Source organism: Gigantopelta aegis, chromosome 3 (assembly GCF_016097555.1).
Source record: "Gigantopelta aegis isolate Gae_Host chromosome 3, Gae_host_genome, whole genome shotgun sequence".
NCBI lineage: Eukaryota > Metazoa > Mollusca > Gastropoda > Neomphalida > Peltospiridae > Gigantopelta > Gigantopelta aegis.
Window position 1 is genome coordinate 21,637,083 of NC_054701.1, and position 27,513 is coordinate 21,664,595.

Consider the following 27,513-nt stretch of genomic DNA (forward strand, 5'->3'; position numbering starts at 1 on the left):
GAAACAAATGCTAATACAGGATGATATTATTCATAAGGTATAATTAAGGACAACTAATTTTGTTTTCTATATATAAATACAAAAGAAATTGTGTAGGACATAAAAGTGACCATTTCTGTAGAATAACCCAATAACACTGCTGCTGCTGCTGCTGCTACTACTACTACTACTAATACTACCACTTATAATAATAACAGAGCCAGATGTAGGATTGTTCAAGGAGAAGGGGCGTAACATTAACGAAATGTTATTTGATGTACCAGTCGTGGGTTATTTGTTAGAAGGGGGGGGGGGGGGGGGAGAGAGACAACGATCGAACCTCAGACAAGAGCTCTACTAGCTCGAGTACTCCGACTGTAAGAGAGCTAGACGGACATTTGGAAGGTTATATGCTCTCATTACATGTTACATTGGACGAACATTTGGAAGGTAATACGCTCTCATATGTAAATTACATATATAACCTTCCAAATGTCCGTCTAGCTCTCTTACAGCCAAGAAGGTAGGACATGTTTTATTTAACGACGCACTAAACACATTTTATTTACAGCTATATGGCATCAGACATATGGTTAAGGACCACAGATATTGAGAGGAAACCCTTGTCACCACTTCATTGGCTACTCTTTTCGATTAGCAGCAAGAGATATTTTATATGCACTATCCAACAGACAAGATAGTGCATACAACGGCCTTTGTTACACCAGTTGTGGAGCACTGACTGGAACGAGAAATATACCAAAAGGCCCACCAACAGGGATCGATCCCACGCCGACCGTGCATCAAGCAAGCTCTTTACCACTGGGATATGTCCCGCCCCCTTACAATCAGAGTAATCGGGCTAGAGGTCTACTACTGAGTCCTGTACACGATTCGAGGACTGTGTTTAACTATACAGGATACTCTGAAATCTTACTATTCGTCGACATCCAGTCTGTATTCAAGTATTCGTGGAACACCACATTAAAATCTTACTATTCGTCGGAATTCAGTCTGTATTCAAGTAGGCCTATTCAGGGAACACTACATTAAAAGTTTACTATCCGACGAGATACGGTCTGTATTCAAGTATTCGGTGAACACTACATTAAAATCTTACTTTACGTCGATATTCGGTCCGTATTCAAGTATTCAGGGAAAACTACATTAAAATCGTACTACTTGACGAGATCCGTTCTGTATTCAAGTATTCAGGGAACACTACATTAAAATCTTACTATTCGTCAAAATCCGGTCTGTATTCAAGTATCCAGGGAACACTACATTAAAATCTTACTATTCGACGAGATCCTGTCTGTATTCAAATATACTATTTAGGGTGGGCTATATTAAAACCTTACTATTCGACGAGATTCGGTCTGTATTCAAGTATTCAGGGAACACTACATTAAAATCTTACTATTCGACGAGATACGGTCTGTATTCAAGTATTCGGTGAACACTACATTAAAATCTTACTTTACGTCGACATTCGGTCCGTATTCAAGTATTCAGGGAACACTACATTAAAATCTTACTACTTGACGAGCTTCGGTCTGTATTCAAGTATTCAGGGAACACTACATTAAAATCTAACTATTCGTCAAAATCTGGTCTGTATTCAAGTATCCAGGGAACACTACATTAAAATCTTACTATTCGACGGAATCCAATCTGTATTCAAGTAGGCCTATTCAGGGAATACTACATTAAAATCTTACTATCCGACGAGATACGGTCTGTATTCAAGTATTCGGTGAGCACTACATTAAAATCTTACTTTACGTCGACATTCGGTCCGTATTCAAGTATGCAGGGAACACACTATATTAAAATCTTACTATTCGACGAGATCCGTTCTGTATTCAAGTATTCAGGGAACACTACATTAAAATCTTACTATTCGTCAAAATCCGGTCTGTATTCAAGTATCCAGGGAACACTACATTAAAATCTTACTATTCGACGATATCCGGTCTGTATTCAAGTATTCAGGGAACACTACACGCCGTATCAAAAGTGTTCGCGAAAATGACGTCAGTAACACGGAAGCGTTTTTCTAACTTCCGCAAAATGCGTGGGCTTCCGGTTAAGATGGCGGTCAGCGAGGAGGTGGTTTTGTAAAGCTCTGATAACTTTTGTTTATTTACTATAATTTAGTGCTTTCTAACCTCTAAACATTTATATATTATCAACCCGAAGCTGTACGCAAGATAATTGTAAGTCTGAAGTGCGTTTTTGTAATTTTTAAATAGCTACCGGGGCTATTTTACAAATTGTTTACCACGTGTATGACCTTGGCCTTTATTGCCAGATATTAGCCGAGTTATACACGTGTTTATAAAATATAATTTTTGCTCCTGTTTCAACTATGTCTCACAAAGCGCTAGATAGCATCATGAATGAGATGGACATGAGTTTAAATACCATAGCGGTCGAGTTGGCCACCGAAAGGGCCAACCAGTCGGTTTCGTCTTCCGATAATTTAGATATTTCAAGCCTCCCCGACGTGTCCCGCCTCGCTAGGGTAGACCGAATGACGTGGGACCCGTTGGGGGATACAAAGGCAGGTAAGAAGACGACACCGATGTCGTCGACCCCGTCTAAGCGTGCCAGGCGTAACACCCCACTCCCTGATGGTGGCCTCCCCTTCTCTGTCGAAAGATATGTGAGGGGGGTGCCTGCCCGGGGGGAGGGGATTTTGCAGTCGGAAGGAAACGAACTCACCCGTGAGTTGGATTTCGACAACGAGCTGGAAGTCAGCAGAATCACCGACCGGACAAATGAAGAATTTTTTGTAGCCAGTCCTGCCCGGTCGGAGGTCTGCTATGTGTCTGACAGCTCGGGGGTCGGGAGCGAGCGACCTGGACACTAGTGTTTACAATAAAAATAAAAATGTAACAACTGATTCAGTGTTTGTTGTAAACAAGGGCGAGGTAAGTGCCCCAACTTCGGACTCTCCAACTCTCTCGGCCGAGCTACCCTCCCCTAGGTCACCGACGCCACCCCCGGGACTCCAGATGGGAGAACAGAGGAAGAGGAAGACTCCAGTAGCTCGGTCGCGACAACCAGAAACAACAAAAAAGGAAGGTGAGAGTAGCTATTTTGATAGTTTAAACGGCAGCCAATATGCCGTTCCAACCAGTAACCACTTCGCCCCCCTCAGTGGTGCCTTTTCCCCAACTCCGGTAGACCGTTCAAAAATGAAAGCTAAAAACCAAATAAATGAAAGAAAAGATATTCCAACAATTTCAGGTCTTAGGAGAGTTTTGTTTGGGGATTTTGACCCGACCCCCTATGGGTTGGAATTTTTGCAACATACTATCAGGGACCTACAAAAGAATTCTAAATCTCCAACGTTTAGGAAGTCTGTCTTTTTCTTTTCTCGGCTTTCTAATGGACAGACTTTTATTCGAACAAGCTGTGATGCCCCTTTTGCGGCCCTGCAAGTATATAGCGAACACTGCATTAAAATCTCACTATTCGACGAGATCCCGTCTGTATTCAAGTATTCAGGGAACACTACATTAAAATCTTACTATTCAACGAAATACGGTCTGTATTCAAATATACTATTTATGGTGGACTATATTAAAATCTTACTATTCGACGAGATACGGTCTGTATTCAAGTATTCAGGGAACACTACATTAAAATCTTACTATTCGTTGAAATCCATTCGATATTCAAGTATATAGCGAACACTGCATTAAAATCTCACTATTCAACGAAATACGGTCTATATTCAAATAGACTATTTAGGGTATGCTATATTAAAATCTTACTATTCGTGAAAATCCGTTTGGTATTCAAGTATTTATGGTGGGCTATATTAAAATTTTACCGTTCGTTGATTTCAGGTTACTGATTTTGTTCTTGAGAACAGAACGTATTTAGGGAAGGTTCACTAGCGTATCCAGAATGTTATATTGGGTGCAACCCATATTGGGTGAGGGCAACCCACACTATGTATGTATGTATGTATGTGTATTTATGCATGCATCTATGTATCTATGTATATATATATATATATATATATATATATATATATATATATATATATATATATATATATATATGTATGTATGTGTAGTTTTATAAAATTTAATACAGATTTTTTAAAGGTCTGATTGGGAGAATGCACCCCCAACCTCCCTACAACACTGGGTAGGCTATATTAAAATCTTACCGTTCATTGATTTCAGGTTACCGGTTTGTTTCTTGAGATAGGAAATTCGTTGTGTATACTCATTCGCGATCTTAGTTAAGTTGCTCACGTCAGTTTTAATTTCTATTAAAACAAAAGTTACAAACGCCAAATATAAGCTTATTTATACTATTGCATTTACTTAATTAAATAAGATACAAAAGCTCAGATAACATTCGTAGCAATATTTTAAAATTAATATTAATTAAATTTAATTTAATTTTTAATTAATATTTTTTTTATTATTATTTTAATTGATTTTAATAATTCTAAACGACATAGATAAAATAAAATGAGATTTCAGAAGGAGAAGAAGAAGAAAAAGGAGGAGGAGGTAAACAAGAAGAAGAAGATTATGACGATGAAGAAGAAGGAGAAGGAGAAGAAGAGGAAGAAAGATATGGATGAGAAGAAAAATAAGAAAAAAGAAACAGGAGAAGAAGCAGAGGAAGGAGGAGACACAAAAGATAGAGGAAAAAGACGGAGGAGGAGAAGAGAAGGAGAAGGAAGAGGAATAGAAGAAGAAAAAGACGACGACGAAAAAGATGGAGGAGAAAAAGAAGAAAAAGGAGGAAGAAAACAACAAGAAGAAGAAGAAACAACGAAACTGTTTTATTCCAGTGCTGAATAATAATAATAATAATAATAATAATAACGATTTACCATTAAATCATCGTCAAGTGACATAAAATTAGTATTACCTGATGCAGTGTTGATTGTGGATACCCCACTGGATTCCTTTTTAACGGCCGTTTTCAATTGGCTGATTTTGGACTGCGCGCCTCCTAGCTGGCCGATGACCACTAAATGTGACGTATCTACAGTTGCTGCTGCCCCTGCCGATTGGCTCGCAGCCTGTGCTGTCTGTGCAGCCTGTGTGGTTACCTCGTTACCTACAAATAAAAAGAAGTTTTTCAAACTCATGTCAGTACCTAGCTTAAAATTCGAGGGGTGGCAGTACAATAATAATAATAAAAAAAAAAATAACAAATGTTCTCCAAATAGACAAAAGGGGCACTTTTAAACTAAGAGGGGCTTCTTTAAATTAAAAAGGGAACTTTTCATATTTGTCTGGGGATACAACAGTCCCCACCCCATTTACCGCCCCGATAGCTCTGGTCTTGGAATCTTGTTCAAGTCTGCCTTGCGTTCAGTTAATCATTTGGTGTGTGTGGGGTTTTTGTTTGGAGTGGGTTTTTTGTTTTGTTTTTTGTTGTTTTTTTTTTTTTTTTTTTGGGGGGGGGGGGGGGTTATGTCCTTTCTTCTCTTCCCCTTTTCCGTTTTATTTCTTTGAAAATAATTGAAAAACATCAGCTATTCCTAAAATCCTTTTAAAATATTTGCTATTGAAGGTTCTGTAGCACACACCCTCCCACACCAGTGCTGGAGAAAATCTTCGAATTCGGGTGTTCAAGAGAGATCCTCCCCTACACCACCAACCCCAGCACACCCAACCTTCACCGCTGTACTTACAGGCTACCAGGAGATCAGCTTTCTCAGTTTCCAGTTCCTGCAGACGTTGTTTGATGTCATTGACTGCTTCTATCAGTTTGGACAGATCAATGTCATCAGATTTCGAAAACATGTCATCAGAAGAATATTCTGAAAGACCAGAAATAGGAGAATTGGAAAATTCTGTTCAGGCAAAATACGTAAAACAATATGTAATATAATATTATAAATATGGCATAGTAGTATGTATATCAGGGTTTTTTAAAGGTGGAAATCAAAATTATTATTAACTTGATGACTTTAGTTAGAAAATCTATAACAAACCCAAGTCTCCATTAGCAATGTACTCGTAAAACAACAAAATTAAAACTTTTAATATTTTAATGTTTGAATTAGCTTTTGGTGAACTAACTATGAAATATATTCGCTAAAGATAACTTAAATTTGCATTTAACAATAAATAGGCCAATAGACGAGGATCGATCCTGAACCGACCGCGCACCAGCGAGCGCTTAACCAGTGGGCTATGTCCCGCCCAGACACAAGAAAGTCATTTCTTCAGATATTCACAAACAAGTGTTGAAAGGCTGGTATCCATCTTCAATGAGGATTCACAAACATATATTAATGGCTAGTAAAAATTTAAAAAAATGAAATAGTCCTTCAGCCAGACAGACATAGACGCAGATGTAAAGGGAGAGTACTAAGGTAAGAACCACCACCCACCCTCCACCCCGAACTGCCAAATAACCCCGTGTTTAACGGGCAAATTGGTGAAAATCTTCTTAGAGATCTTCGTCCATTCTGAAATATATCAATATAAAACGAAAAATGTCAAGATTATCAAAAGGTAAAACGAAACAAACGAACCGTTCTCATTAAATGCAACGGTCTCAACAGTTTTGAAACGAAACAAGTTGGCATTAACTTCGTACTCAAGAATTAGCATGGCAACAATAAGCTGATAAAGGGTACCTGCCATGGTGAAAGTGAAGTGGCCAATGCGCACAACACATGTACATGCTATTTGTTCACAGGCATAATCTGCATGCCAATCAAAGATTATCCCTTTTGGTAATCCATACAGGTAAACGAAATAAATCACTAGATGGAATGCTGTTGATAGCAACCAATCTATTTTGCTGGGTTTCGGATGTAGTGTAGTAGAATTGTGATATATAGTAGCAAAATGTGATACTAACATGCCACTTTGCATGCCGTTAGGCAATCATGTGTAGATTAAAACTTGATACAGGACCAACCTGGCATTGAACCTCATTGGCCACGTGACGTCACAATTCAAAATAGCCGCCAATTAACTATTTCTGACTGTTTGTATCACATTTAAAAAAAGAAAGAAAGAAAGAAATGTTTTATTTAACGACGCACTCAACACATTTTATTTACGGTTATATGGCGTCAGACATATGGTTAAGGACCACACAAATTTTGAGAGGAAACCCGCTGTCGCCATTACATGGGCTACTCTTCCGATTGGCAGCAAGGGATATTTTATCTGTGCTTCCCACAGGCAGGATAGCACAAACCAAGGCCTTTGTTGAACCAGTTATGGATCACTAGTCGGTGCAAGTGGTTTACACCTACCCATTGAGCCTTGCGGAGCACTCACTCTGGGTTTGGAGTCGGTATCTGGATTAAAAATCCCATGCCTCGACTGGGATCCGAACCCAGTACCTACCAGCCTGTAGACCGATGGCCTGCCACGACGCCACCGAGGCCGGTCACATTTAAAAGTGCAAGTTATAAAATATTAGTGCCAATGACAATATAATTACTATTTTTGTGTTGCTGTTATATAACAATCATTAGGTTTGAAAATATATGAATATACTTTTCAAAAAAAGAAGAAGAAATGTGTCTAATCACAAATGCTCTGCATTAGCTCAGTGGCCAAAGCACAAATAACTTGGCACATAATGAAACATGGTCAATTTAAAATCGGGACATACAAAAATAACAACTCCCCCTGGTGGCCACTATTTTGAATTTCAAAATGGCCGCCATTAACTACAATTTTTATTGAATCTCTTATCTGTAAGGCACATAAAACCATATACCTATATCTTTACTCATGTTTCAAGGAACACTGAATCTAATGGTGCATATAAAAAGAGAGTAATATATATATGTTCTCCATATTCGCCAAACAATATGGATATACTGAACAACAAAAGAAACGCGTCTAATTAAAATGTCCTGAATATAATCCTCACAGTGTTAATTATCGTATGATACTAATTAAAACAAACTCTTTTTTAAATTCTGACAAAGTACGTGAAAATTACCAAAACATAATAGTGCTCTTCTATTTCACATCAAGACCTAAAACAACACAATTTATTATAATGTTCACCACAAAAAATGGGGATTATCATCTGGACATTATGTTTACTGAGAGCCAATGCGAATAGCTGGAATGGTCTAATTCAAAGGATCTGAGTACCAATAGTTCCATTGACTCTTCATACATATGGAAGTTGGATACCAGTAGAATCCACACAAACATCAATACGGTTATCATTAAGTCAAGAGACGTGGATTAGTATATAAACATGAGGTACGTTATCAGCCATAACCAAAATGTTCTTCTGCAAAGTTTAAAGCAAGGCAGTATGATTTGATGAACTCTACTTGTTCTGGTAACGTATACTGCATGAATAAAGCTTTCCACTGTCCTGTTTGTACCCATACTTGCTTTAATAGTTGTACTGGATAACAAGCCCGTCCATGAAATATCCTTTTATCTGCTGTATGTAATTGATGATTAATTGTGGAGATTTCCACTGTATTTGTTTTCGTAAAGTGGTATCAGTGCATAGTATTCATCCCAGGAAACAAAGTCATCAGCATCTACTTTTCATTCCTCAACAAATGTATTCACGTTAAGCCATTTGTATTAGTGTTCTGTCAACTGATTGGTTGCGTGTCTGGGGTCTCATAGGATCATAGGTAATTAATGCTAATAGTTATTTTGGTATTGGCTCGTGTTCGTGTAAGTCAGAGGAAGATGACTAACTTGCGTTGATGTGATTGTCACCTCTAAGGCAATCTTTTCTTCATCAGATTTGGACTTGTTATCTGTGGATGCAGCAAGGTCGATAGAAGGAAAAACAGACAGATGTATAGGGGGTAAGGGCATATAATATGTCATGTTCATGACTTCAAGGTGCTAAATAACCCCGTTAGCAAGTTAACATGATCTCCTCAAAATAGTGTGATGGGGATAGAGACGATCAACAAATTACAGTTTTATTGTATTTGGTTGAATTGTAAGGCCACACTATACTGGGATAGGAATGCCCTTGTCATTATATGAAAGTTTGTGTCTTGGGTTACCATGGGACCTGGTACTGTTTAATATTTGGATCACGAATCATATTCACTAATGATAGAACTGTGCAGGGAATGATATTGTCTGTCTGTTACTTACTGAATGAATGGCTTGACAGAAACATGATTTCCAAACTATTACAGCAACATAGAAATGTGTATTACTTCAATAGAATAAAGTCTCCAAATCACATCAACATATCAATAGCAATGGTTTCTTTACATTAATGGAATTGACTATTAACGTATTACTAGAATAAATCGTTCTAGTGTTCAGAGACTAGATCATGAAGCCACATAAGAAACACCACAGCTTCTGCATACCTAATTCCCCGTGTAACAATATCAAGTGCAGTACTAGGGTACAAGGCAAATTAATTATTATTTTTCAGTATTATGTACCGACTACATGTATAACTGATGATTGTCTGTTTTAAACGAATCAGTAATTAATTTCTTGTCACCAAATTTTCATGTGACACTTTTGCCAGTAGGTCTGTGTCGATAAGTGCAGTAGTAAGAGACAAACTGAGTTATTGAGTCCAAAGGTAGAAGCTCTAGTATGTGTAGTCCTACTGGTCCAGCAACTTTAGTCAAATGCACATACACTTTTTTAATAGAAAGAGTCGCTGGTAATATCAGAGGTCATGTGCAGGGTCGGTGTGCATTAATCATTAACCAAATTTCCCCCTGCAATCATGATTCACATTAGATCTTTTAATAAACTGCTATGAACTCCTTTATTTTAGCTGGTTTAAACTTTCATGATGTTCCTAAACACACACACACACGTACGCACAGAAACATATTTAGTAGGGTACTTAAATTGTGGATCTAAAATTTTAGATTATACGAATAGGTGTATTATATTTCCATTGTGTTCTTAAATTCATGCACTAGTGCACGGATTACACACACATTTGACAACCACAAACAAACATGATGTTACAGTATGCATATATCTGCATTTGAAATACGTTGGCAACTGGTTATCAGCTCACTTTCGACACCTGAAAAAAGGTGACAGCTGAATATGATCTCAACATGATGCATGTTTAATTTTGCTTTATTATAATTTTATGTTGGTAAATATGTATTGCTTTAGATTTCGAGATTTTCATTGAAAACGTTTAAACGTAGGTGGGCCATCTTTAAAATATAAAATCCAATATGGCGAACATATTACCTATGCTTTATATGCACTGATTGATTGACTCATTAAAACTAGACAAAATATTTTGGAATCATGGTTCTATGTGCCTTAGAATCCGAGATTTTCAGTACAAATTGAAATTTAAAATGGCGGTCACAGGGGGATATATTAATATCTGTTTTTAAATTGACACCACTAAGCAATAGAAGATTTGTGTCAAGTTTCCATCGATATATAGGCTTTAGCCATTGGGCTGTTATATATACGGTATTTGTGATTAGACGCGTTTCTATTATTGTTCAACATATTCTGGGTTTTTTCTAAAAAATAATGATTAATATATAATAGCAACACATAAATAGTAATAATATTGTGTGAAATGTGTCATTTGAGCTAATATTTTATATCTTACACTTTCAAACGTGATACAAACAGAGTGAGAAATAGTCAATTTGCGGCCATTTTGAATTGTGACGTCACGTGTTCCATAGGGTCACTGCCAGGTTGGTCCTATATCACGTTCATTCAAGACATGACTGCCTAACAGAATGCAAAGTGGCATGTTAGTATCACATTGTTCACTATTATACCATACCTCTACTACACTATTCAGATATTTTTTTATACTGGGAATATCTCGTCACAATACAGGGGATGCATAAGGACATATTAAAGAAAGTATAGACTAAACAACGACTTTCACAACCGTCGTATAAAGGTAACGCGACACATTGACAAATTTGTACCCGATTCATTTATACGTTATGTATGTATACATAGTTGTGTATATATGTACATACATGAACGTGACAGAAAGAAAGAAAGAAATGTTTTATTTAACGACGCACTCAACACATTTTATTTACGGTTATATGGCGTCAGACATATGGTTAAGGACCACACAGAGTTTGAGAGGAAACCCGCTGTCGCCATTACATGGGCTACTCTTCCGATTAGCAGCAAGGGATCTTTTATTTGCGCTTCCCACAGGCAGGATAGCACAAACCATGGCCTTTGTTGAACCAGTTATGGATGACTGGTCGGTGCAAGTGGTATACACCTACCCACTGAGCCTTGCGGAGCACTCACTCGGGGTTTGGAGTCGGTATCTGGATTAAAAATCCCATGCTTCGAATGGGATCTGAACCCAGTACCTACTAGCCTGTAGACCGATGGCTTAACCACGACGCCACCGAGGCCGGTGATGAACATGACAGAGGCATTTTTTGTGAATTGGTGGATTTACCTACATGTATCTCTATACCTACCTACGCACCTACCCCCTCCCCAAACACACATGTAGGGCCCAAACCATCGGTTAACTGAAGGGGCGGGACGTAGCCCAGTAGTATGGCGTTCACTTGATACGCAGTCGATTTGGGGTCGATCCCTGTCGGTGAACCCATTGGGATATTTCTCATTCCAGCCAGTGCACCACGACTGGTATATCAAAGCCCGTGGTATGTGCTATTATTTCTGTGGGATGATGCATATAAAAGATCCCTTGCTAGTAATAAAAACATGTAGCGGGTTTCCATCTTTAAGACTATATGTCGTAATTATTTTGACATCCAATAGCCGATGATTAATAAATCAATGTGCTCTAGTGGTGTCATTAACAAAACACATTTTAACGGTTAAGTGAGCATTCTTTTACGTCGGTAACCGAGCGGTTACTGCGGTGGTCTGGGAATTGCAGACGATTAGGTGCCTAAGGTTCAAAAGACAATTTGTGAGGGGATTTTTTATTTTTTTTAAATTGATAAGATGACCAACACAAATGCACCCCTACAGGTCATGTGATATATCACAACACAGCCCTCCTATATTCTGTATGCATTATCATTAGCAAGTTCCCATGCATTATGACAAGTCTTTACATTTAAACATTTTAATATTATTTTCAACCATCTTTGTTTTCTCTAATTAAAATAAATATGTTAACAACCTTGGCAAATGATCACGACAATCGGCAATGCCGAGGATAGTGCGGTGGTGTTTTCGTTTTTCGACAGAATTTAACGTGCAACTTTCATAATTTTAATGCCAATTTTCTTAATTAATTTTTGTGTTTGATAAAACGGACAAAACATAATGCTCTCATACATATTAACCTCAAAATTGTCATGTAAAATGCCGTGGAGCCTATTTTGCTACGGCATATATTTGCCATGGCCATTTTCTAGGTTGTGATAATATTACAATTGTATAGTTTAATAAGTTGTGGTCTATTGGTCTGTGTACAACAATAAATATGTAAATAGATTATATAAATACAATTATTAAAATGAAGTACTGGTTATTAAATAACGTATGATGAAGACGTGACAGTTTATTTTTAAACACATTCTTTTTTATTCTAGTCGGGAACACAATCCTCATATTTACTAATATTGACGAACCCTATGATTTTGTTGATTTTAATATTAATATCTGTTTTCGTTAGGTATACATACTAAAAAAACAAAACACCCAAATAAATTTCATATTTAATTAATTATCTAAAATATCAGAAATTTTGTTGTTTTAGTGTTTGTTTTATTTACTAGAGCACGTTGATTTATTAATCATTGGCTATTGAATAGGTACAACTAATACATACTGTGAAAAAGAGTGGTGTGAATACCCAAACTCTTAATAGGTATTTTGCTTAGCACAATGCTCAATAGTTGTAAACTATGAATTCTCTGGCACTCTGCATTTTAAGGCGACCAAGGTATCTACCCCTCCCAAAGTTAACAAAAGCAAGAATGTTCACTCTTCAGTACCAGATTTACATCACTCAATAAACTAATTAACACACGGTTGGAGGAAGTTCGCTCCTACAATAAATCTACATAACCAGACATGCTTATTAAACCCATATTTTTGTAAACATTGTTATACAGATTCGAGCAATTCGTTTTATTCGGGTAAAAATATGCTTGCCCCCAAACACTCACTTAAAGGGACATTCCTGAGTTTACTGCATTGTAAGATGTTTCCGACTAATAAAATATTTCTACGATTAAACTTACATATTAAATATATTTTCTTGTGTAGAATATCAGTGTCTGTATATTCAATGTTTTTCTGGTCGTCTTAATATTTGTAAGAAGCTCAAACTGGATTTTCTCTTCAAATAATGTCATACGTACGAAAAGATATATTTTAGGAAATTAAATTAAATTTAACCTAGTGAATTTTAATTTAATAAACTTATAATTGTTTTAAAAGCATTCAAATGAACAAAGATGTAATTATAAATCAAGTTTCATTGATCTAAGACGTGTAACTTGCCATATATGGACATCAATTCTAAAACTTTATATAAATGCAAAAACGACATGTAGCTAAACGCTAATTAATAGTTCTTTAATTAAAACTTAAAATTTTGAAATAATGTTTTTAGCATACATTGTGATACACACAGCTATAAACCAAGTTTCACTGAAGTAGGACTAATAGTTTTTTGAGAAATGCAGCTAAACGTAAATTTAACGTTCAAGCTAATTGTAAACGTTGACACCGTCGCCGACCTCGGCGGAAACGTAATATATATATTGCTTTTTGCCTGTGTTAAGACACAAAAAGATTTATCTCTTGGTGTATCTACTCTAAAATATTACATTTAGTTATTTTGCATCATTTTTAATAGAAATGTCCATAAACAACTTCGACATAAACAACATGCATACAGTATATATATAATATGTAAGTAGGCCGACATACGTACGCACGAACGTATGTTTGTGCATGTGTGTGTGTGTTTCTGTGCGCGCGTGCGTGTGCGTCTTTATCACTGGCTGTCAGTCTGGTTGTAAAGATGAATGTATGATTGTGTATGCTCGTCCATGCTTGTATCGGTACCATTCATCACTGAGCGCGAAGTGGCGAAGTGATCAGCTAGATATAGGTAACTCCATTCACCAAAGATAAACAGACAAAACAAGCCGATTTCAAAGACCTCGCTCGTAAATTATGTTCGATTTTCATGTTATCTTTTGAACTGGACGGTACAAAGCGTCACTGGTTTTGTTTTTCTTATTTCAATCTTTCACCAAGCGTGTTGTTAGACCATCTTCACGGACTGCGTGCATAAACCCAGATTGAATACTAAGTATATTAAGATACAATCATTATTGGTTAGTGGACTATAAAATGGACAAACAGAAAGCTCCCTGTGTGTGTAGAGAAGTATATTATTATATAGGGGATCATTTACACTAGGTTCGATGCATGCGTGCGGTGCGGATAAAAAATAGAAAAATACTCGATATGTTTTCAAACTGAAAGCAAGATTAAAAAAAAAAAATGGGGGGGGGGGGGGAGCTATTCAAGAACAACTATGGGTCATTATTAGAAAGTTTGTTTTGTTTAACGCCACCACTAGAGAACATTGATTTATTAATCATCGGCTATTGGATATCAAACATATGGTCATTCTGACACAGTCATAGAGAGGAAACCCGCTCCATTAGTAGCAAGTGATATTTTATATGTACCATGCCAAAAACAGGATAACACATACCACGGCCTTTGATATGCAAGTCGTGGTGCACTGGCTGGAAAGAGAAATAGCCCAATGGGCCCACCTACGGGGATCGATCCCAAACCGACCGCGCATCAAGCGAGCGCTTTACCACTGGGCAACGTCCCGCCCCTGGGTTATTATCAGATAAAATCCCAAATTGAGGTTTGTACTTTCAAAAGTAACAAATCACTAGTTTTGTTTAAATTATTGGATGATTTGAAAGAATAAACAACAGGGGAACATGTGTGTTAGCAGTGCATTTTTCTTCCAAACAATTAATAAATGACTTTGTTAAAACTAGGTCTCCCGTTCATTTTATTAGTACCGTAACATGATTGTAAATTAATAACAAATTAATAACATATACATCATCAATTTTTTTTATCTCTGGCTACATTTGAAAGGTTTTCTGGAAGTGGCGATTCATGGGGTTTTTTTTTTTGATGGCTTTAAATAATAAATAATGAATTTACGGTGACACTTTTTTTTATTTAAAAAACCCGTGTAAATTGAATACTTCTAAAACAGAAATCTTGAGGTAGTTTCGATGCACCATTGATTAAAGTATTTCTTTTGAAAGGAGATGTTGCATCATAATTACTTTATGAAATTAAATACAACTTGGGTTCACCATGGAATTTGTAATTTTAAAAAAAAAAAATTTTTTTTTATTGATCTGGGGAAGTTTATTTTAAGAACTATTAATGAAGGGTACGAAAAGAGGGGGGCGGGGGGGGGGGGGGAATAACCATATCACTTCGAACAGGAGTAATAACATGTATCCCTATAGCTAATAAAAGAAAACATATATTACAGAACTGGCGACCTATATCTTTTGATCTAAATTTGATTTATAAATTGGCATCGTCCTCTATATCAGCCAGAATTAAGCAAGTGTTAAATCTTATTATGCATGAAGATCAGAAAAGATTTATAGAAGGATGGTTCATTGGGGAAAATATAAGAACACTGTATGACATTTTACATGAAAACAAATATAATAGAATATCAGGGCTAATATTACTTATTGATTTTGAATTCAAATATAATGCAATATCAGGGCTAATATTACAGATAGATTTCGAAAAAGCGTTTGATTCGATATCCATGGGATTCATTGAATGAACTTTGGAGTATTTTGGATTTGGTCCCTCTATTCGAAGATGGGTAGCTACTTTTATAATAATGCTGTATACTATATTCTATAAAACGGATACCTCTCGGAGCTTTTAATATCGAAATAGGTATATTTATTTATTATTTGCATAGAAATTATTGGAATTATAATCCAAAATAATACTAATATTAATGGAATTAAATTCGGCGAAGTAGAATATAAAATTGGACAATTTGCAGACGACACACATTTATACTTGGTGGCTCTCACAAATATTTGATATGGGCATACAAAATTAGAAGATATTTGAGAAATAAATTTTAATAACAAAATTTGCCAAATACAATCCTTATTGAATTCCTGGCATGGAAAATGTACAAACAAATCTGAAAGAATAAAAGCAGTTACAATATTTGCTCTTTCAAAATTAACTGATATTTTTTACAAATTTACCAAATCCACCATCCGAATGTATTACTAAGTTAAATCGAATTAGTTTTGCTTTTATATGGAATGATGGTCCAGACGGAACTAAAAGACCAGTTATCATTAAAAATTATAACGATGGTGGACTAAGAATGACTGAAGTATCTACTTTTATTAAAACTCTAAAGGTGTCGTGGCTTAGATGTTATTTTCTTAGCGATTGTAAATAGAAATGATTTCTTGACAAACATATTGGGAAAATTTATTTATCCAAACTTGGTACTAATTTTTTTAGAGAACGTTAGGTATAAGATTAAAAACCAATTTTGGATAGACGTATTGGAAGCTTGGAAAGAATTAGGACAAATATAAAAATTGAGACTTCTGAGCAAATAATCGATGAGCCGTTATGGTATAATGCTTACTTTAAAAACAAAACACCATTTATTAAGCAATGGTATAATAAAGGTGTTCGAGACATTCTATCAAAAACGGGACACATTATTCTTTGTATAGACTTAAAGCAAAAATATTATATCAGCGAGACGTTTTTAGACTATGAAACATTAATATACAATATACCTGAAAATTGGAAAGACATTATTAATAAAATACCAGAATTTGTTTGTATATAATATAAGGCGTCCTACTTTCATGCGAGTCATAACTAAAACAAATAAAGGTTGCGGTTTATTTACTTCTATTCTTTCTACAAACACAATCGTGCCGACAGCGCAAACTCGCTGCTCTACAATTTTAGAAAATAACACTCTGGTATGGAAATATATATATACGTAAAACCCAGATTATGAACTAAACAAGTAGCACTAATTGATATTCAGTATAACATTCTTCATAGAATAACAGCCACAAATAGCTATTTGTATAAACCTGGATTATGCGATGATGCATTATGTACTTTTTGTAAACTCGATGAAGAAACTACAGAATATTTATTCGTAAAATGTCCAAAAGTAAAACTGATTTGGAAGAATTTAGAAAATTGGAGTTTTAACATTACAGGATTCCACGTATTTTTCGACGATCAGATGATACTGTTTGGTATACAGAGAGGGCAGTTTATTTTAAACCATTTAATTTTGATCACATAACGTTACATTTGTAACTCACGACTATGGAACAATGTTCCTTTGTTTATGCAAGTGTTTGCCTTGGTGAAAGAGTATTACATTATTGAGAAACTTGTTTCAAAAATAATTTTGCAAACATCTGAAAAAATGGTGCCTTTTTATGAGAACTATTGTAAGTGTATATGTTTAGATGTCGTTACAGTTTTAAAAAGTTATTCTATTTTACTTACCCGATTTCTATTCGTGTTAATCAAAGTCAGTGAGACAACAGAGTTTTTCTCTTTTGTAATTCTCTAATATATTAATTATACAATAGATTAACAATCTACTAGTATATTAATGTATGCCTATTTTGCCTTTGTTGTTGTGTCTTGTATACTGCTGATAAAATTTAGAATTAGTATTGTTTGTAAACTATTTGTATATGTACGTGTATACATGTTTGTATGACAATACACAAATACAAATAAAGAATTATAAAATAAAATTGGACATGGGTAAAAAGCAACCAACTTCATTTTCAAATTGTGTGAAACCCTTAAATTGTACAAATTGGTGTTCGTCCTTGAAGTAAAGGTAACATGGCTGTTGAAGACTACCAATTACAATTAAGCTCTAAACTAAAAGTGTAAGGAAAATTAGAACAGTATTGTGTGTGACGGATGGTACGCGACAGACGTTACGTTCTGTCCACCGACATAAAATGAAGTTCCACCGACATAATATGAAAATCTGGGTCTATAAAATGCAGTACGCTGTCCACTGCTGTGCTGATAAAAGAATTTTAATGCATGGTCAATACCATGATGTGGATTTTGATTAATTTTAATTAAGCATTCACAGACTTTCAATTGAATAGAAAGGCACTGAGGATTTATTATTATATCCATAGTCTCTTAAACATTTCTGTCGTGCAACGGACTTCATTCATATTAAAGGTAAAGCTCATGAAAACACTGTCAGATTGAAGTCTAAGAGGTAAATGGCTTTAATCAGACTTTTAGGTAAGGGAGGTTTGACAAGACTATTTATGTAAAACGTGGTGCTGATTCCAGAATTAGCAGTCTTATTGACCCTACTTAAGACAAAATTGCCATTTTGGCCACTTTTTGACCAAAATCATATATTTGTTATATGTCTGATAAACAAAGCAGGAATATACGAATCTTATGGATGTCATTATGTAATAAAACATTTGTTGACCATATTTCTGGCCGTTGGCCTCGGTCAATATAAATTTCGTCGGTCCATAAAACCTGCTATTACCCTCGATGACTGTCATTAATTAATAATTACGTCATATTTGATTTCTAGATACAAACGTCTTAGTGAAATTACAATCATGAGTTAACATACAACACCTAAACTGTTCCAGGCTAACCGTTTTAGCTAAAATAGTGTGAACATTTTCCAGACGCCTTTTGGTTATAGGAGCGGACAAATAAGGTAAGTCGTTAAAACCTTTTCAAGACGGTCCTGAAAAATCCAGAAGTGAAGGCAAATAAGCGTACACTTTGGTAGATATTCAGAGATCCACATACCTCACTTTGTTTTATTAGCTTATCTATATTTATTACAGTAAGTTTGTGCTCTGTTATCAGTATTAAAGGTATACTGTAAATTAATGTCAAAATGTTCTGGTTTTTGTGGATGATCATATGAAGAGCAGTGTACATAGGAAGTGAAGTGTATATTATAGTATTATTAATTATTATAGTGTCCTACAGGCTGATAGACTAGTAGAAATTCTGGTGGGCTAGTAGATTTTAATTGTTACTGGTCCGGTGATCTAGTGAAATATTTTCCATTCCTGCACCCCTGTCATGGTATACACATCTAAAACTATTTGTAACATGACTTAGAAAAACCTAATTTTATGTCAAATCTTAGTTTTATATTGTTGCTGAAGTTACTTAGCATGTTTAAAAAAATATTAAAATAAAATATAACTGCAAATTATAAATAATTGTATAAAATAATAGATCAAGATACCGACATATGTCATACTATTGATCAATGGTTCCCCAGTTAAAAAGCGTTGTTGTAATTATACATCTATCAGCATTCACAAATACCTAACCACCATAGCCTGAATAAATATATGAATGGATGAATGAGTCAGTGAATGTTTGAATGAATAAATGAGTAAATGAATAAATGAAAGAATGTTTAGTAAAGCTCCAGTACAAAAAACCTTGAGAGTTGTTCACAAAACGACCTCAATGTGTTGTACATGATACATAGTACTTACTACTGTCATCAGATTCCTTCTCAACTGACGGGGTCGGACGTAGCCCAAAGGTTTGACATCCAATAGCCAGTGATTTTAAATCAATATGCTCCAGTGATGTTGTTGAATAAAACATACTTTAACTCAACTGACTTAATTTGTGCTGGTGGATCACATTCAACAAATTGATCTGGTGCGTTCCTTTGAATGAATTAATGAATGTTTAACGACACCCCAGCACGAAAAATACATCGGCTATATGGGTGGCAAACTATGGTAAATGCAACGAAATAAAGTTATGATAAATAAAACTTCAACAGTTAAATTAAAACACAGTGTAAAGAACTGTGCAAAAAAATATAAATATCACAGATATATAAAATTAAAATTCAGTATCACGAAGAAACTGTAAAATAAGTTCTGGATGGAATCGAAATGATTCCATCACATTTCTCTGACCAAATATACCTTTTCGAGTTTTGTTTTTCAAATACGTACACTCCATCAAACTGTGGCGCACCGTCAGAGTCCACAGACACTGAGGTGGAGGATCTTTCTTCAAAATAAATGAATGGGTTAAGTAAGTATGACCGATGCGAGCACGACACAACACTATTTCATCCTTCCTGCACTGTCTATAGGAGGACTGCCACTCTCCCAAGACTGGCTTGATAGCATGAAGCTTGTTCTGAACCGCACCGTCCCAATCATGTTGCCACGTCGAAAAGATAAATTTGTTAATACTATATTTAAAATCAGTACAAGGCACACCAACCCTAGCATGAGGCAAATCCAAAGCAGACTTGGCAGCTGAATCTGCCTTTTCATCACCCCTGATGCCAACACAGCTGGGCACCCAACAAAATACAATATCTTTATTGGTAATGGATAAAAAGACACACTCTGGAAGTAGAGAAATATATAAAGTACTGAATAATGCTACTGTAGTTCCTACATCACAATTGAAATATTTTCGTGAAGGATGCTGTTTTCCTACTTCAAAATGGGCAAAGTATTATAGTCTGCCATTTATGTTTTTGAAAGACCCAACTCTACTATGGTTTCAGTACCAAATTTTACATAGGATTATACCAACAAATTCGTTTTTATATAAAATAAAGTATATTGCTTCCAGTACTTGTGACTTTTGTAATCAGCAACTAGAAACATTACAACACTTGCCCTAAAGTCAGTGAACTTTGGAAAAGTATAGAACAATCGTTACAGCAAAAAGACAAATATATTCAGCTTGATAAAAGTATGGTTCTATTCGGCAGCATACATACAAATCATAAATTTGTGAATTGGCTTATTGCCGATGTAAAGCATTATATATATAGAACAAAACTTCAAAAGAATATACTTCATATAACTGGAATTAAAAATGTAATTACAGATACATTACAAATAGAGAAATACATACTCTATAAACACTGTTCACATAAAGAGTTTGATGAAAACTGGGCACCTTGGCACTAAAGACCGATGCCGATTCAGACAGTCTCATGGAAAGGATTGTGTCTGATGGACAAACTGTAGCACAAGCCACATAATTCCCATCCCGTGATCCATCTGTATAAACAAGAATGTAATCACGGTACTTTTCTTGAATTTCCATGAACAATTGTTTATAAACAACAGCATCTGTACGATCTTTCTTCAGATGTGCAAGATCAAGCACAATTTTAGGTGGTTTAATGCACCAAGGTGGTAAAACCAAATATGGAGGAGTTTCCAAAGTGTCAGTTAAATCAATGTTGGAAAGTGATAAAAAAAATGCTGAATGCGAAGACCAAATGTACGAATAGCATTTGGCCTTGCATCAAACAATTTCATATATTTGTTGTCAAACACCGCATCATGTGTTGGATGTGTTGGTAATGATTTAATCTTGGCGGCATACCGCAGAGAAATATTTGCACCTCTAGCACCCAAACAAGGTTCATCTGCATCAACGTACAAGCTCTTTACAGGAGATGTTCTAAATGCACAAAGAAGCCTAAGTCCCTGGTTGTGTATAGGATCTAGCATCTGCAAGTAAGACTTGCGTGCCGACCCATACACAACCCATCCATAATCAAGTTTTTATCTAACTAAAGATCTATACAGACGGAGCATAACCTTTCGGCCTGCTCCCCATTCTGTATTACCAATAACTTTTAAAATATTGTGAGCTTACATGCCCTTCTTTTTAACATATTTAAGATGGGGCGCAAAAGATAGCTTCCTGTCAAATATAACCCATAGAAATTTAGTCTCCCCCATAACTGGAATTGGATTTTTGTCCAAAAACAACTGTGGATCTAAGTGAAGATCTCTTTTCTGGCAGATATGCATACAAACCGTTTTTCACTTTGATGAAGCCATTGATGAAGTTTATTCAAACAAAGCTGCAACGTATGTTCAATGATACTCATATTGGACGATCTATAGCAAATATGGAAATCATCGACATATAATGAGCAATCCACACCAGGTGTTAAACACTGAGTGATACTATTAATTTTCACAGAAAACAAAGTTACAGACAGGATACTACCTTGAAGCACATCCATCTCCTGTGGGTGAATGTCGGACAAAGTCGACTCCACCCGGACTTTAAAAAGATCTATCTTTTAAAAATTGAGATATAAAAACAGGAAGTCGACCTCTAAGGCCCATACCATGGAGACCGTTTAAAATCCCATACTTCCACGTGGTATCGTAAGCTTTCTCCAAATAAAAAAACACCAAAACCAAGTGCTGATTATGGATGAAAGCTTCCCTACAAAAGTTGCAAATCTAACAAGATGATCAACCATGCTACGTCTAGATCTGAACCCACATTGCACGTTAGTAAGCAATTTGTGGGAAGCAAGATACCAGACAAGTCTACGATTGATCAATCGTTCCATGGTTTTACAAATGTAAGTTGTCAAAGCGATAGGGCAATAACTAATAGGATTAGTTGGATCCTTACCAGGCTTGGGAATAGGAATGGTAATTGCTTTCCTCCAATCAGAAGGAAAGTCTCCAGAAATCCATATGTTATTAAAAATATTCAAAAGAACCAACAAGGATGATTCAGGTAAATGCTATAATAACTGATAATGAATTTCATCTGGCCCTACTGAAGTATCATGGGCTCTTCGAAGAGCACCCTGCAATTCCTCCATAGAGAAATGCCTGTTGTAATATAAAATAATGTAATATAATATAAGATAATGTTATCTTTATTGCAAGTATTTATTTTTGTGAGGTAATTATAATTTAATTTATTACTCATGCAGTACATGACAACATTTAGATGATTTGATTTATTATATAACATTGATCACCCGTTACCAAAATCGTCCTGTGTGTGTTTTCTGTAATCCAAGATGGCGGATATTTGTTTACATTTTCAATTATTTGTTATTATGAATACATTTGCCCTGACCAATCTGTTGTCAGAGAATCACATAAAAATAACCCCTTATAACCACACCGTTATTATTAACGGATGTAGGACAAATGTCAGTGGAAAGTATGTCAAGTCAAAATATCAACTATTAAAGTGGTACTCAGGTCAAAATGTGAACTTTCACATTATACTTAATGTAGAGACCGCATAGGAAGACTGGTAGTGCCATACACTGCCACCAGTCCATTGCAGTGTTTCTTTCGTTGAAAACCACATGTTTGTTGGGGATAGTCACAAGCTATACATTTATCTGTAGTACTATAAAATTATCATTAGTTGTAACTGGTACAAAATACATTGAAATAACTTTGTACAAAACACAGAACTCATTTTAATTGCTTTTTTATTCAGTGGCAATGTCAGAAATTAAGGAGACCGGCATTAGTTATTGAAAAACAGTGGTGTTGCCATCGTGACTAGTGTCTATTTTGTGATATAGTTGTTGTTAATCCATTGCTAATTGACTACAACACAAAATTTAGATGTTTAGAATTATTAACTATCTTTGATAGCAAGTTACACATCTCGCTGTTTGTGCCTTTTCTGTGAATCCAAAATGTTTATGTTTTAATTACGTACTAAATTTCAAATAACTTTTCCACCTGATGAGGTTATCCATCCAAAAATTACCTATTTTAACAAAACCTGTTGGGTCAACATACATATTATTTCAATATAAGCTATTGTGAATAGACGTTTTTATCTTCAATGTTTGAACATCTGCAGTTGACCTCAACTGTACAAGTATATTAAAATGCTGGTAATATCAGTCACTGCATTTTTGAACTGGACCATGTATACATAATATAATGTATATTATCAGGGGTGGATTCATGATTGTTTTAGGGAAAGTTGCAAGGTTTAAAAAGGGCAGCTATAGTATACTCAGTGTAGATGCAATGTAGAAAAAGAGCACCCAACAAAGTTAAAATTACAGTAACTTGCATTACATAAAACAACTTCTGAAAACACATCCAGCTGGCCAAGATGTTTTTCACTGTATGTATTTATCTGTCAAACACTAAACAGTGGATTTTCCAGGCATTTTAAAATGGGGCGAGTGGTGCACCGCCTAAACCACTTCCCTTGGATCCGTGGTTGATTATTATATATGTATTACGTCAAAAAGACTTTGATTTAATTAATTTAGAAAACTTATAAGCAGGATATACTAAAACAGAATTCATGTACCATATACTTGAGGCAAGTGAATGGCCCTTTATTGGTATTGGAAGAAACTACACAGTGTATTGGTATCACGACCTACGACAAGATGTGTTACAAGTGCATAACATCAAAAGAAGTATTTAAAATGAACGTTCATTACATTTCTTTAATATATTACCATACAGTTCACTTTCGGGGTAGAATTAACATTTCACATCTGGGTCAGAGTTCATAGTTCACGTCCGGGTCAGAGTTTATTTATTATTTCATTTTCGGGTTAGAGAACTTTCATCGGGAACCGAGATTGTTACTTCCAGTATTAGGCAAAATGGAGACCAAACTGGATTAAGTTGGTTCGTATAAATCTGTGATATATAATTGGCGTGGTTTTATACTATACTGTTTATTAAAGTGTTATGAATACTATCTAAAACGCTGAACAAAAATTAATATTGCTATTTGTAGCTGCAACAACCGGAAACAGTCAACATCCTGTTTGTACAGAGATCAACGTTCCTGACGGCTCCTTTGAAAATAACGATAACACGGCTTGGGCGCCATACCATGGCGGTTATACTTTCGTGACGTCAGAGGCCCAAGATGGTACAAGTAGTTACAAATGGCGGCGCTGACCACTACTTTCGATTCAGTCCACCGGAAGTAGAATTTTATATTTTATATAATGCACTGACGCTTCGGAATAATCAGATCTGATATCACACCATGAGTATAACCTTCGTGATCATTTAAGAATATTTGTTTTTCTACATTATTAAATCACTGGTTCTAACCTCTTTATTCAAATACTACTCGAACATTCAATTTAGTTGTTGATATTGTGTTTTATGTTATAAGTGAAATTAGATTTTTAAGAAGGTACAGAAAATTAATTGTAGTTCAACCGACTGGAAGTTAATTGACACATATATCTTTCAAGTTTACTTTTTTATGAAACCATATTAATTTAGTTATATACGTGGTATATGTATATATATATATATATATATATATATATATATATATATATATATATATATATATATATACGTCGTCTTCCCTCCCCTAACTATACCCATAGCTTAAATTACTATTAATATATTATAATTTTAATTTTCTGTTTTATTCAAAATTAAATGTATCCCTTCAGGAGATCTGAACTCGAGCCCAGGACGGACGTGTTTGGACCGTTAGTGGATATGGACAAGTTAATAGTTTTGCTACCTCCGCCTGATTTGTATTAGTATAAGTTAACCGTTTTCCATTTGCAGAAAAACGAAGTTCATTCTAACGGGATACAGGAAAATGATTGGCTCAGCACACAGTGAAGCCAAAGATGACAGCATGTTCTGTGATTTAGAGGTAACAGGTATATGGTTCCACGGGCCAAGTACAAGACAAAGTTGACAATAAAGGCAAAATAAGGAAAGGAAACAATATTGTTTGACATCCCTAACACAATATAAACTACGTCTTTTGGGTGTTTAAAAACACTTATCGTTGTTTTGACATTCTGGCATGGGGGTAAATTCAGAGAGAGAGAGAGAGAGAGAGAGAGAGAGAGAGAGAGAGAGAGAGAGAGAGAGAGAGAGAGAGAGAGAGAGAGAGAGAGAGAGAGAGAGAGAGAGAGAGACAGACAGACAGACAGACAGAGCGGTAAGAGAATAAGTTAATTCTGTGTTTTGAACATAGCTGATAAAGGTGGAATACTATGGCATAACGATTTAGCTTGCGATCCAAAACTAAATCTTATAATTTCAAACTGAATTTAATAATCTTATAACAGAATCTTATAATACTTTTGTAAAAAAACACCCTTGGTGAGATGTCCGCGTTGCTTCAATATTAATATTACATATAGGTGCTTTATGTCTTTCAGGGAATTGAAGTAGCAAGATATTATTTGCTCTTTTGCAAGTGGAACAGCTTATTTTGACAACGTTAAAATGTGGAATGTTCGTGTCTCGGTAGACCCTAACACGTGTGGCGTGCAACATTTTGTCCTAGTCAAGTGGAATAAGTAGATATTAGGTTATACTTATTTCCATTTCCCTATTTTTATTTTTTTTTATTTATTATTATTTATTTTTTTAAATTTCATTCAGGTTTTTGTTTTTAATATAAATTATTATTGTCTCAGAAAACATCTGTAATGTCAGGGATTTTCTCTGTTTTTATTTGTGTTTTGTTTTCTTTGCTTGTTGAACTTACAGAATTCCGTTATTCAAATTTTAAGTAACTATTTAGCTTCAGACTAGTGGCAGACATTGCCATTTCTTAGTCGGTGTCACTTTTTGTTAATACCATAACACCCAGGCGCATGTTGAATATTATGCATGTGGGGTGAGGTCTAGACTGTGGCGTGCGACGTTTTACGTTATGCTCCTTGGAAACATACATTAAAAAAACGAAAATTCGCATGATGGGGTGGGGTGGGGGTGGTGTTTGATCCCCCCCCCAAAAAAAAAAACCCACAAAAAAACAAAACAAAACAAAACAAACCCATCTGTACACGCGCCTTAACACCATGTAAATGTGTGATATATACTGAATCAAATTAAAAACTTCACAATCAAAAATTTGAATAAAGTCAATGAGTGTTTAAAGCAGGTATTTTTCAGGAATAAATATTGTAATGGCAATGTCGACACTCCATTTGAACCTGTCACAGCCCACGCGACCCGATCCTAGAATGTGGATCACCTCCTCGCACGGCGCCCATATGTTGGATCCATGTTGACCCAATGTCGTCGCCATCAACGTCAACTGTGGGCACAACGCCACTTGCGATGGACTCAGAGACAATGGAATAGAGTAGTGGATCAAGATTCACAGTGCGATTTTCTGATGGTCAGTGAAGTCGACAGATTCGAAGGCGGAAGTGTAATGGTTTGGGGTGCTTTCTGTGGAAATGGCCGTTCTTGACTTCTTGTCATCTGTAGCAATCTTAACGCTGCTGCATACCGCCAACAGATGCTGGCCCAGGAACTTGTGCCCTTCATGGCAGCTCATGGTCCAAGTTTGAATTTTCAGCATGACAACGCCAGACCCCACACGGCCATCGTAACAAGGGATTACCTGAGCATCGCGGGCATCAGTGTGATGGATTGGCATTCACGGTCGCCCGACCTGAATCCCAACGAACACGTCGGGGATGTGCTGGGAAGACGTCTGCGCATTCCCAGGTACCCTCCACAGACATTGCAGGAACTTGGTGCCTCTTTAGTGGAACAATAGCACCGTATCCCTAATGCAGTCTTTATATGCATCAGGCAGTCAATGAGAAGGCGTTGGCTTGCAGTGGTGGGTACACATGGAGGGCATACGCGCCACTGAACATGTGATTTCATCAGACGACCCTACTTTTGAATTACCATTTTGACTGTTT

At 35.8% G+C, this 27,513-nt stretch overlaps 1 protein-coding gene and 1 long non-coding RNA gene across 2 annotated transcripts in view; one reads left to right on the plus strand and one right to left on the minus strand.

Annotated features, from left to right (window-relative positions):
• The window catches only part of LOC121367695 (C-type lectin domain family 10 member A-like), a 14,017-nt gene extending 7,255 nt beyond the window's left edge, over positions 1–6,762 (minus strand). The window contains exons 1-4 of the mRNA XM_041492022.1: positions 6,509–6,762; positions 5,660–5,788; positions 4,888–5,079; positions 4,169–4,270 (exon numbers count right to left, since the gene is read on the minus strand). Of these exons, the coding sequence (XP_041347956.1) occupies positions 4,169–4,270; positions 4,888–5,079; positions 5,660–5,788; positions 6,509–6,620 (535 nt within the window). The 5' untranslated portion in view covers positions 6,621–6,762. The remainder of the gene's footprint in view (positions 1–4,168; positions 4,271–4,887; positions 5,080–5,659; positions 5,789–6,508) is intronic.
• On the plus strand, positions 1,949–27,457 carry LOC121367697. The gene is made up of 4 exons (XR_005957420.1): positions 1,949–2,198; positions 24,594–24,731; positions 25,397–25,487; positions 26,005–27,457. It is a non-coding gene; the product is annotated as an uncharacterized LOC121367697 (long non-coding RNA).
• Positions 27,458–27,513: the final 56 nt, after the last annotated feature.